This window comes from Podarcis raffonei, chromosome 6 (assembly GCF_027172205.1).
Source record: "Podarcis raffonei isolate rPodRaf1 chromosome 6, rPodRaf1.pri, whole genome shotgun sequence".
NCBI classification, from domain to species: Eukaryota; Metazoa; Chordata; class Lepidosauria; order Squamata; family Lacertidae; genus Podarcis; species Podarcis raffonei.
The window spans coordinates 40,426,953-40,440,044 of NC_070607.1; the positions used below are offsets into that span (position 1 = coordinate 40,426,953).

At 42.7% G+C, this 13,092-nt stretch overlaps 1 protein-coding gene across 1 annotated transcript; it reads left to right on the forward strand.

The window, feature by feature from the left end:
- Positions 1-132: 132 nt before the first annotated feature.
- On the forward strand, positions 133-12,882 carry LOC128415695 (cytochrome P450 2J4-like). The gene is made up of 9 exons (XM_053392277.1): positions 133-3,024; positions 3,868-4,030; positions 6,174-6,323; positions 6,992-7,152; positions 8,248-8,424; positions 8,958-9,093; positions 9,754-9,941; positions 10,799-10,937; positions 11,650-12,882. Exons 1-9 carry the CDS (start codon positions 2,824-2,826, stop codon positions 11,823-11,825), a joined length of 1,491 nt encoding a protein of 496 aa, XP_053248252.1. The 5' UTR covers positions 133-2,823; the 3' UTR covers positions 11,826-12,882.
- Positions 12,883-13,092: the final 210 nt, after the last annotated feature.

Genomic DNA, 13,092 nt, shown 5'->3' on the forward strand with positions numbered 1-13,092 from the left:
GCAAACCCTAACGTGCTTATAAATGTGCTTATAATTACAGCAAAATGAATGGACTAAATTCTTGAATGTTACCTAGGTTTTATTATTTTCCAAAAACATTATTGTTGTGCTTTAATATACATAGTGGATAACAAGGTGCAAACTAAGTCTGCAAAGTGTTTTCCATGAAAATAGTTAAAAGTGGCAATTTGGCTGTCTGGGAGTGCATAGTGCTGACGTTCACAGGGGCAGGGGCAGAGGAGAATGTCACTCAGAAGATACATGCTCCCTTTCCATCAGTACTATTGTGTCCAGCTGAAAACATTCAAGCAGAAATTTCCTGGGGATATTGTGCCTGCAGTTCTTTGGGAGTCTTGGGCTTGATGCATGCTTGGCCTGAACCAATCTCTCTTCAGGTGTTCTTTGGGAGAAGGAACATGGAGTCTTAAGGCCTTTGAACAACAATTATTGAATAATAAAGGCTTACTCTCAGTTCTTTCTAAAATTATATTGGATGCCACTGTAGGTGGACCTGCTGATTAGAAGTTGTGCTGGGATCAAAATATCTAGCTTTCGCTCAGTGATAGAGACTGGGAGGTTTTGTGGTGGAAATTGCCTTATAAATCAGTCTTTGCTTCTGTGAGGGAATTATCTTTGAAAGTATTGCACAGCTGGTATTTGACACCCAGGTATTTGGCCCACACTGCATCAGTTTCCTCCCCCCTCTGTTGGATGGTGTGTGTCACCAGGTGGGCATGTATTGATACAAGTGGGTTTCGGGAGAAGGTGTTTTTAGAAATCTCTCAAATAATGCAACAGGATGTGCTCCTTACCCCAGGTTTGGCAGTACTGAAACTAACAATTCAAATTGGGTTTTAAAGAACAATGAACTTATTGTCCACCTGGTCACAAGAAGATGAATAATAATGAAAGTTATTTTGTTGTTTTGTTCTGGGGAAGGAATTTTCCTGAGCATCACTATTATTTCTTCTGTGAAATAGGTATTTCCTGGTCCCCACAATAGTTTCAGAAGTACCCCTGGGCCCCCAAAGGTGGGAGCCTCTGGTTTCCACAGCAACATTTTAGCGACTGGGTGCTTTCATACTTGACCTCCCCCAGCAGAAGTCCATGCTGTTGTAGCTTGCAGCCATTGATCCTCCACGTGCGCAGAGGCAGGAATAAGGACTTGCCATTCAGCTCCACTGTAGACACAATTCCACCTGGCCACCTGATTATCATCAGTTTTAGTATTTAAGTATTTGTATTTAAGATGGGGAACCAAGGCTAAGAGATCATGGCTTGGCTAAGAGTAGAACTAGATGGTATGGTAGCACTCACTGGACCTCCCAAGAGCTCAGTTGCTGCTGCTTACTGGGAGGAAAAAAATCAACACAGCAGTGATGTTAGTGTGCTGTAAACACACTGATGGAGCCAATCCAGAGCTCCTGGTAATGTGTTTGCCTTGCACCAACTTCTCTTCTTCACATGGTCTGCTACTGGAGAAGACTATCTAGTACTAGAGGGCTCTGGCCCTCTGAATGATCCTTCTCCCATCATCCCTGTCTATTGGCCATACTGGCTGGGGCTGCTGGGAGTTGGAGACCCAAAACCAGCTGGAGAGGTACTGGTTGCCAGTCCCAGATCAAGTTATTCTGTTGCCAGAAAAAAATGTAACCTATGTAATACTGAACAGAAGGCAAGCAGGTTGACTCCTCCGGCCTCCTTAGCCATTGGTTATAGCTGTTGAAATCACCACTGGTCCAAATGTGTCAGGAACAGAAGTCATCCTCCTTAGTAAAAGTTTTAAATTTCTTTATTGACAGTGCTTTGATTTGCACTGCCAGAAACGCCTTCTTAGAAATGTCTGGAAGAAAAGTAACCTTTACAGTTCCTAAAAAGGGAAAACAGGAAGGAAATATCATAACTCTTCCCCCTTGGTAGAGTTACTCATTAAGTCATCACCTTGCCTATTTGTGGGCACGATACATAACAATACCTGTGAACTTTGCCCTCATTTCCGGTAGGAGCATTAGCCACGCAGGCGGGTGTGGTAACGTGGCTCTCGCTAGACCTCCCAAGAGCTGAGTTGCTCCTGCTTACTGGGAGTGGGGAAAGCAACATGACAGTGATGTTGGTGTGCTGTAAACACACTGATGAAGCCAATCCAGAGCTCCTGGCAATGGATTTGCTTTGCACAAAATTTCCCTCTTCTACATGGTCTGCTACTGGCTAAAACTATCTTAGTAATAGAGGGCTCTCCATTGATCCCTGACTGTTGACCATACAACCTAGAGCTGTTGGGAGTTGGAGACCAAAAACATCTGGAGAGGTGCTGGTCAGTCTGTTGCCAAAGCAAAATCTAACGTATGCAATACTGAACAGAAGGCAAGCAGGTTGACTTCTCTGGCTCCTTAGGCAGCGGGCAGAGCTGCTGAAACTACCACTGGTTCAAACATGTTAGGAACAGAAGACATTCTCCATAGTAAACATTTTAAATTTCTTTATGGACAGTGCTTTGATTTGTAGTGGCAGAAAACCCCTTAGAAATGTCATGAAGGAAAGTATCCTTTACTGTTTCACAAAAGTGAAAACAGGAAGGAAATATTCTAATTCAGAAAGCGGCTGTTCTCCACACTCTTCCCCGCCCCCTTGGTACAGTGAGTGATTAAGTCATCTCCTTCCTGCATCTTTGTGGGCGTGATATATAATATATGTAAACTTTGCCCTTATTTCAGGAACTTTAGCCAAGAGGGCGGGTGTGGCTGCTGTAGCTGTAGCAGAATGAAGTTTCCCTTGACACAATGCCGTCTGTGCTGACATAAGAACACCTAGAAGGGTTTGAAGATGTTGCTCCAGCTGCTCTCTGTCCTCTGGGAGGCCTTGTCCCTGCAAGTTGTTCTGGTGTTTCTGGCAACATTTCTACTTATTGCTGATTACAAGAAACAGATTCGCCCAAGGAATTACCCCCCAGGGCCCAGGCCTCTTCCCTTTCTGGGTAGCACACTACAGCTGGATTTCAAGAAGCCTCAGATTTCAGCACGAAAGGTAAGGATGGAGGAAACAGCTTTAGGGTGGTGTGGGAAGTTTCTCCCTATAAGATGCCCAGCCAAGTGGGCGCAAAATTGAGAAAATCTATTTGAGGGTGCCAGATTTTGGCCTCACTCACCACCTAACAGCTATTTGTAACAAACCTGTGTCCACAACTGCCATTTGCTTTCTATGGCTGGCAGAATATTGTGTGTGTGCATGTAGGTACTTACATTGTACATAGGTACATAGGTACATTACATGTAGGTAGGTACATTGCCCTACCTTCACTCCCCCTTTATCTTTGCAACAGCTATACTACATGCAAATAAGCAGCAACTCTTGTGAATAGATTGCAGGTGGAGGATGGAGGGGGCCTGTCCATTTACAGCCCCTGGAAACCATTTGACAGCAATCAAAGCTTCCTTCTGCCATATTTCTTTCTCCCTCTCCCTCCAGTCTGCCAACAAATTAATATATAATATATTAGATAGGATATTATATATTCTTCCTCCATCTCCATTCAGGTTCTATGGCTGCTCAGTGATACTAATACTCCAGTGACACATAATGTGGCATTTTTGGGCTGGTGGCAAGAAAGATCAGGGAGAAGAACCTGGACAAAACTGCAGTAAACTGTAAGGGAGATTCAGAGGTCTAAACTGGAAAAAAAAAACCTATGTTGTGTGGAGTCCTCAATCTACACATGCATTTGCACTTTATAGTTTTGACAATTCAGGCAGTGGCTCTGTTTTTTATATACAATTATATAGTTATGTTGATACATCTTCTCCTGATAGTATTTTGTCATAGACTTTGGCTAGTACAATAAAGCTTATTCACCTTACTGTCTCTGTTCAGCTTGCAGAAAAATATGGCAATGTATTCGGCCTTCAGACTGGAAACATAAGGATTGTGGTTGTGAATGGATTACACCTGGTGAAAGAGGCTCTTGTCCATCAGGGAGAATATTTTGTAGATCGACCAAAATCCCCTGTTCTTGATAAGATATTTGGGTCACTTGGTAAGTTTCCTTTACTATGGTCAATGATTTAGATGATTAAAATTGCTTTTTTAATTATCTGCACTGATTGTACAACCTTTTAGATTATTAGATGTTTTCTTAATTTAGGGTTACCAGACGTCCCCGTTTCCAGGGGACAGTCCCCGGATTTGCGAATAAGTCCCTCAACAAATTCCATCCCCGGAATGTCCCCGGATTTCATCTAATGTCCCCGGGAAACGCAGCCTATCGGAGCAGCCTCCCAACATCTGTGAAGATAGGCTTCACGCTGCCTATCAGAGCTTGCATGCAAGCAGGAGGGGGCAGGGATCTCTCCGTTAGGCAACGGGAAGGGGAGGGGATCCCTGCCCCCTCCTGCTTGCATGTAAGTAGGAATGGGATTGGGGCTGCTCCGATGGGAATAGAGGCATCGCACTGCCTGAGCCTCGCCGCTGCTCTCAGCCCTCCTTCTCCACCTTCCATTGCTGACCCACTGTGCACCGCCTCCCCACCCACCCCCACCACCAAAGAACCAACAACTCAGGGGCTGCCTAGGCTCATGGAGAAAGGAGATAGAAGCATAGGAGGAAGGGGAAACATGGTGGTTGAGGTCAAGGCAGCGGCGGCCCCTCTCCCACTGCCATCACTGCAGCATCACTGTCCTGAATGTGTAGTATGTATGTATGTATGTATGTATGTATGTATGTATGTATTTAAAGTATCCCCAGATTCATTGGAAAAAATCTGGTAACCTTATCTTAATTCACTTTTCCATTTCTTGCATCTTTAAACAAAAGTAAACTAATAAGATTTTTCATAGATGTAGACCTACAAAACTAGATTCACAGCTCACAGTTCAGTGTTGGGTGGCAATCAGAGTCTGGCTGTGTAGTGCATCAAACAGCTTGTCATTATTGGTCTGCAATTGTTAGAGGTGGAGGAATATGGGAGTTTTCCTTTCATTCAGTTCCTCATTTATCTGTTGTTCAGTTTGCCAAACTTCTACATCCAATAATGTTTCAGTTAATGTATTGTTTCAGGCAGTGAGAATGAATTAAAATTGCATTAAATTGCACCTGAGCTGACTTTCTGCCCCATCCCTAGTAGTGATGGAATAATATGCTGTCGTTAAGCACTGTATGGAAGCAGCAGGTAGTATCTTTTTCACAGCCATTTTTGAGTCCACAGCTGCCTTGACCAACTACATTCTTTCCATGGAACCCCTGTGGGGTTCAGGAGCCCAGTTATGTCACCCCTTGCCTGCAGAGCTGGCAGCCTCTCACCCTTTTTTGAGCACTCTCCCTTGTGGAGTGTTCCCTCAGCCTCCTCTCCTCTCCCCTCTCCTTGGGAGTCCTCTAGGCAGCCACTGCTGCCATCCTTGGTCTCTGAGCTCCACCACCTCCTTGCCAAAGAGAGGTGCCTCCTCACACTGCCCCACAGGGGCCTGGAACTTGTCTGTCCCAACAGCAAGGACTGGCTGGCTGGGCTCCCTAACCCACTTGCTTCCTTGTTCCGTGGCCACCTCAGCTCCTGACAACCAGCACACCCAGAACATTCACTCGCAGAGCTCGTAACCAGGGCTGCTGCAACAAACAGCCACACAAGCCTTTGGGAGGCAGAGGTGCTAGAGGGCATCAGAGGTGGGAGGGAAGGAAAGAGGGTCAGAGACCAGTGTTGCCCGCAGCACTCTTAACCATAATTCAAGGCACCCTAGGGTACCATGGCACTCTGGTTGCAAACCACTGAGCTAAGACTTCCCTGTGATTGTGTCCATTTAGGAAAGGCAGGGCATTGGGAAGTGAAACAGGTCCAGTTCAGAGGTCACTGTCCACAGATGCCCAACATATAGACCTCCAGGTATAGGGCAGTATATAAATTCAAACAACAACAACAACATATAGCAAAAATGTTATGCAAATGAAACAGCAAAGAGAAATATGTTAATAGTGAGCAGAACCCAAGTGGGGATGCAGCATGCTGGAAGTCATGTCAAGTGGGCCTGTGGCCAAGGTCCAGGTCACATTTTCAAATGCCTTGCAGTCTATCCAACATAATAAGTAGGCATGCAGAATAAAGGGAAAGAGACAGGAATCCATCTTGGAATTGAAAGGACTGCTAAATCTTACTTACTTGCTGTATGTACTTATTACTCCTTCCCATCTAGGACTGGTCTTCTCTAATGGTCTCATCTGGAAACATCAAAGACGGTTTGCCTTATCAACACTCAGAAACTTTGGTTTGGGCAAAAGGTCTTTAGAAGAAAGAATACAGGAAGAAAGCCGTTACTTAAAGGAAGCAATAGAAGCTGAGAAAGGTGAGAACCAGAATCAACAAACCTGGGGCATATTTATGCTGCTATTTTCTATGAACAAGATCAAAAATATATTAGCCAGGGTGCGAAGCTCTTTAGCATTATTTCTTCACGTAAACGTAGCTCTGCTTGGACTGGAATAACCCTGTGATGGCGAAGGGGGTGTTGATAGGAAGCTCTACAGAGGCTCATTATGGTGCAGAAAAGTTCTAGTGTGAAGCTCTGTGTTGGAACCTGCCATGGGAGCTAAAAGCCCCTGAACTAGAACAGACTTAAGAACAATGATGGAGTGTTTGGGCTGAGAAGGTGTGCAGATTTTGATGATTTTGACAACCAACATCACAAATAGAATAGGGTTTGAAGTGCAATCATTTTGGTATATTTTGGTATATACTGTCTTTGAGACGGTCCTTACCCTTTTTGACAGCCATTGTTACAGAAAAATCCTTGTCTATGGAGAATATACATACTCACTTGAAAATATAAATAGATCTCAGAGTCCTGGGTGTCCCCGGTTAAATTACAGGGTATGATGTTAATACCGATGCTTTCTTTGGCTAAAACAAATTCTACCCCTTCCACACTCATCCACTTTCCCCTCCTTCTGTTTTTGTTATATGGAAGCTAGAAGCACCCCAATTCCTTCTGCACCATTTTCTCTCTCTCTCCAGGGCAGCCATTTGACCCTCACTTTCAGATTAATAATGCTGTTTCAAATATCATCTGTTCCATCACTTTTGGGGACCGCTTTGATTACCATGACAGCCGTTTCCAGAAGCTACTGCACTTGCTCGATGAGGCATTGCTTCTTCAGGGAAGTGTTTGGAGTATGGTAGGTCTTCTCTGAGTTCTTTTGCATATAACCACAACACAATTGCTTGGGCTCCAGTGACATTCCCACATTATTGTTGACTATGAAATCATTTGCTTTGGTCCTCCTGTTTCTTCATGTTCAGATTTCTGTTTCTCCTGTATTCAAGCATCTTGTTCCATCCATTTTCCTCTGCCCCCTAGTGTTGTTTATTAAAGCACTGAAGATGTAAAGGTTGGGATGTGTTCAGTAACGTAAAGTGGGAGGCCGAATCATGTGTTACAGCACAGATCATATTTTTATTGGGGGGAATAACATGTGTGACTGAATAAAATCTCTATGTATGTGAACAGAGTGAGGCCATCACAAATGGTATGCATAGAGTGAGCTGCCATTGTTCTGCCCCAGCTTCTGACAACCTAGGAGTTCAAAAGCATACCAGTGCAAGTATATAAATAGGTACTGCTGTAGTAGGAAGGTAAACGGCATTTCCGTACACTCAGGCGTCCATCACGGTGACCCGTTAGGCTGGAAGTGGTTTAATCATGTTGGCCACATGACCCGGAAAGCTGTCTGTGGACAAATGCCGGCTCGTTGGCCTGAAAAGACAGATGAGCGCCGCCACCTCATAGTCGCCTTTGACTGGACTTAACTGTCCAGGGGTGCTTTACTTTACCTATATGGACTAATTCTACACACACACCATTTACAATCTGTGAATTGACACCCCATGCAGATGCATAACATTAAAGGGAAACTCTACATATTCGTGATATGAGCAGGCATTGATACATGCAGTTTTCAAAATGGCAATCATCTTCATAGGAAGTCGATCAGTGAATTAGAAGGTGTGCTTGCAGAAATCAGCACCATGATGCCATTTAATCTGCAACCCATACATTTCTAACCAAGAAGTGAAGACATTGCCATGGGGTCCCATCATAAGCAGTGGTGCATACAATATTTACTCTGGTTCCAGGAGAGTCTGCCATCTTTGAGCCTGTGCACACCAGCCTTTATTACTGCTAGCCTCTTTCCCATGACAAGAGCATGATGTGAATGTTTTTGGAGAGGGCTTTCCCTGCACATACATGATATTAGTGTTTGTTTCCTCAGATGTATGATCTCTTTCCCTATGTCATGAAATACCTGCCGGGGCCACATCACACACTTTTTAAAAAATGGGGGCAGCTGAAATACTTTGTGAGAGAAATCATTGAAAAACACAAAGAAGACTGGAACCCATCTGAACACAGAGACTTCATTGATGCCTACCTAAATGAAATGGCCAAGGTGAGAGATGAAAAGGATAGAAGGTAGATATAATTTTGATAATAAAAATGATAGTAGCAGAAGGCAGAGAAACAATTTTAAAAACCAGAAATAACCATGTGGCCCATAATGGCTGACCACATTTCAATGTTTCCATTGAGTTTATGATTCTAGAAAAAATAAATTTCTGCATATGCATGAATATGAACTCATGTATTTTGTGGGGAGACAATTCTCCATTCTTTCACTGCTGGGATTTTACCACTTGTCAGTGGTGAGTGAGAGCAAACAGTTGACATGACCAAAAGAATCATTGTAGTAAAGGCCATCCATTGCCTCAGTTGTCTGAATAAACCTCCTCTAGGGCTTTGGCATCCTTGACCAGAACAATCCCAAACTTCATGCCAGCACCAGTGATTCACAGGACTGTTGTCTTGACCTTCCTAGATGCAGGATTAGAGTCGCTGAATCCCCTAGTGATCTCTTGACTTGTGGGTCTGACAGGATGGTGTTTTTAATGGCAGCTTAACTCCTTGGTGCATTTCTGTTTTAAGGAGGATTCTGTTTCCAATTTCCATGAAGAAAACCTTCTACATTCAGCACTGGATCTGTTTCTTGCTGGAACGGAAACAACTTCTACAACCCTGCGTTGGGGTTTGCTGTATATGGCCATTTATCCAGATATTCAAGGTAGAACTGTAGTTGGCTCATTTGTCTTTCATTACTTTGGGTTGTACATAACAAAGGCCTACTGAAAGCAAACATCAATATATAATATTATCATTAGATGCTGAAAAGGTCTTTGACAAAATATATAAACAGAATATGGTGGCTGTACTAAACTAATGGTGGCTGGATTTCCTTTGGAATGCAAAAAATGGATTAAGATATCATATGATTCACCCTCATCTAGGGTAAAAGTAAATGCCATGTTTTCTGCTACTATAGAGGAGCTAGACAGGGATGTCCACTTTCACCTTTGTTTTTCAATATTTGCATGGAACCCTTAGCTTGCGCTATTAGACAACATAGGTACTGTTGATCTATGGAGAAATACATAATTCAGTTTAATACAAATTGGTTTCATCTGCAGATGATATTCTTTTGTTTATTTCTAAATCCTCATTTGCTGATGCAGATCATAGGTGCCTTTCCTAAAATATCCGGATGCTCTGTTGACTGGTCCAAATGAAAATGGATTCCAATAAGTGAAAATTTGGTTACCCATCCATTTAAGGAGTATCAATTCTGTGTCTGCTCAAATCCATTAAATATTAAAGATGGGCCTCCCCTACAGATCTTAGAAAAAGTCTATCCTTGTGTTGATGAGAGATTTTCTTTTATTTGCAGCAAAAGTCCAAGCGGAAATAGATTCTGTGATTGGCCAGTCTCGCCAGCCATCGATGGATGACAGGGACAGAATGCCATACACCAATGCAGTTGTTCATGAAATTCAAAGAATAAGCAACATTATACCTTTGAATGTGCCTCGGTTGACAACAAAGGACACTACACTGGCTGGGTTTCATATTCCCAAAGTAAACATTAAGAAGATATACCTTTCTCATAAGCCTTTCCTCTTCTCTTGAGATGTGAAAACTTGATGCCAAAGTTCTAAGTCAGGGATAGCCAGTGTGCTGCTCCCAAGATGCTGTTGAACTCCTTCTGCTTAAGCCAGCATGGCCACTGGGCAGGGTCTGGGGTGTTCTTTGGGCACATCAAGATCTGGAGTGGAGGGAAGGGGTTATAGCTAGATAGACATTTGGTTATTTCCAACTCCTGGCAAAAATGGATTCCAAGCGCAGTCTGTACCATTTATATGGATAGCTAGTTACTTTCTTTTCTTTTCGCTTTTTTAAAAATGACCATTACTAATAACTCAAACTACAACACCTGGCATCTGGTGTTTCCTATCCTACTTTGAATATACAGTCATACCTCGGGTTGAATACGCTTCGAGTTGAGCATGTTCGAGTTGTGCTCCGTGGCAAGCTGGAAGTAATGGAGTGTGTTACTTCCGGGTTTCGCTGCTTGCGCATGCGCAGATGCTCAAAATGACATCACGCGCATGTGCAGAAGCGGCAAAAAGTGATCTGTGCGTGTGTGCAGACGTGCCATCGCTAGTTACGTTTACCTCTTGATGCGAACGGGGCTCCGGAACGGATCCCGTTCGTATCTAGAGGTACCACTGTATTTTAAAATTGAACCTGTGTTTTTGTGAGATGCGGTTCAATGAATTAGTTAATAATGCATAAAAAATATCACATTCAAAACATTCTTTCTGAGTTGGACTTGGATCTAGGAGGCTTAGTACTGCAGTAGTTGCACAGATCAAAACACAAAGATTTCTTTGCAAGTTTTATTCTACCACTTTTCTCTGCTTCTTCTTTGGCAGGACACTATATTACTTACCAACTTGACCTCACTGCTCTTTGATGAGGATGAGTGGGAAACACCCAATGTGTTCAATCCTGGTCATTTCCTAGAGAATGGTCAGTTCAGGAAAAGGGAAGCGTTCCTGCCATTCTCTGCAGGTAACAAATGTTGATGCGTGGCTTCTTAGAATTGCAACAGAGACTACATGATGATGGCTTGGTTGTGGGAAGTCTGGTGTATTGCAGGGCTCAGCACCCAATTGAGGCCAGTGGTCACATTTGAGATTATGAGGAAGTACTGTGGATGCAAGTCACAAAATGACTACTATAGGAGGTGTGATTTTACACAAAATGGTGTTGGTATACTCTTCCCCCTCCCCCCACACCCAATAAGCAGTGTAGATTTTTGAGGGAATATTTCCAGAGCTTTCTCAGGTGCCCTAAGTGGGAGAGGTGCTCCACAAGGCATTGGGTGGACAGCAGCTGATGTATTTTTTCATAGTTTCCTCAAGGAAGAGAAACCCACTTCCATCTTGAACTTGAGGAACTGAGCTCTGTTTGCCACACCCTTAGCTAAGATTAGGGATATTCCTAATAAAATATATTTGAAATTTATATCATATGCAGTTTTAGAGAAAAAATAAATTCATGTAACTCAAATATATCTATTCCAAATTCAGTAAAACCATGATCATATTTGTTCAGTGTTCCCATTTGCTTGACTGAGAAGTAGGAACGACTTCTATGTTTATTTTGCAACAACATAATTACTTTTTAAATTATTTGATCTGCCCATGTTATTTAAATTGTGCCACTCATTGGAGAGCAAAAGCTCTCCACTGAAACAGTCTTTTTCCTCCTTGTCTTCTAGGAAAGCGAGCCTGTTTGGGAGAGCAGTTGGCGAGGACTGAGCTCTTCATTTTCTTCACTGCCCTAATTCAGAAGTTCACTTTCCAGGCTCCAAAGAATGAGACATTAAGCCGTGAATTTAGGATAGGTTTGACCGTGTCTCCCCTGCCATACCGGATATGTGCATTCTCTCGCTAAGGGGACTTACTTTATGTCATTGCCGTTTCTTTAAAAAGTAGGATCAGTTTATGGTGCAGGAACAGATCTATGGTTTAATCCTAATTGTGTTTAGCCAGAGTTCAGTAGGGCTTAACCCAGGTGAGCAGGATTGGGACTGCAGCATGTTCCTTTAAAGCAGAGATTTCCACACTTTTTAGACACGCATCATTTCGCGACACAATTATTCAGTTTTAATAGCAAACCAGAGGTTAAACTAACCCCTTATAAGAGATACGGACATATATCATGCAACACCCCTGAACACTGCAGTCGACACACTAATGATGACACATGCTTTGGAAAGCTCTGTTTTGAAGCCTATTCAAAGCACATTTGCCCCCTCAAAAAATTTGGGCAACTAAGGTTTATAGATACTTGGAATTGAAGCTCTCTGAAGGATAAATTCAGTTTCCGAGAATTCTTGACAGAATGTGTGTATGCAGATCATAATGATACATTGATGTGGATCCAAATTTCATCCTCCCACTTCTTGTTCCAGGGTGTATGTCTACCCACCATCCCATTATTTTCAAAAAATAATAATAATGTCCTGGCTGTGGTGAAGAAAAGGCATTCCTTTGTTTGTAGGAATCTGTGTGCTTACGACTCAAGATAAAACCCTAATGTATTTCCTTCCTTTGTTTATAAAATAAAAAAAATGTTGCTTGGAAATTTTTGTTACATAACCAGTTCATAGAACCATAGACTCATCGAATTTTGCAAGGGACCCCAAGTGTATTCTATTTCAAACCCCTGCAATGCAGGTATCTTTTGCCCAATATTGAGCTTGAACCCATGAACCTGAGGTTCTTGCAGTTGTGTATTGGTGGCCCCAAGCCCAAGGCAAATCTTACAGTAAATGTGCTTATAAATACAGTAAAATTGATGGGTTTAACTCTTGAATGTTGCCTAGGTTTTATTATTTTTCAAAAACATTATTGTTGTGCTTTAATATACAGTGGTACCTTGGGTTACATACGCTTCAGGTTACAGACTCCGCTAACCCAGAAATAGTGCTTCAGGTTAAGAACTTTGCTTCAAAATGAGAACAGAAATAGTGCTCCTGCAGAGTGGCGGCAGCAGGAGGCCCCATTAGCTAAAGTGGTGCTTCAGGTTAAGAACAGTTTCAGGTGAAGTACAGACCTCCGGAATGAATTAATTACTTAACCCGAGGTACCACTGTACTACATAGTGGATAACAAGGTGAAAACTGAGTCTGCAAAGTGTTTTCCATGAAAATAGTTAA

What these genes read in the sequence shown, in the direction of transcription:
- LOC128415695 (XM_053392277.1), top strand. Translation starts at nt 2,824, where the DNA reads ATGTTGCTCCAGCTGCTCTCTGTCCTCTGGGAGGCCTTGTCCCTGCAA. An exon ending in TAAGATATTTGGGTCACTTG is followed by an intron (nt 4,031 to 6,173) that starts GTAAGTTTCCTT and finishes CTTCCCATCTAG; the next exon opens with GACTGGTCTTCTCTAATGGT. An exon ending in AGGGAAGTGTTTGGAGTATG is followed by an intron (nt 7,153 to 8,247) that starts GTAGGTCTTCTC and finishes TTGTTTCCTCAG; the next exon opens with ATGTATGATCTCTTTCCCTA.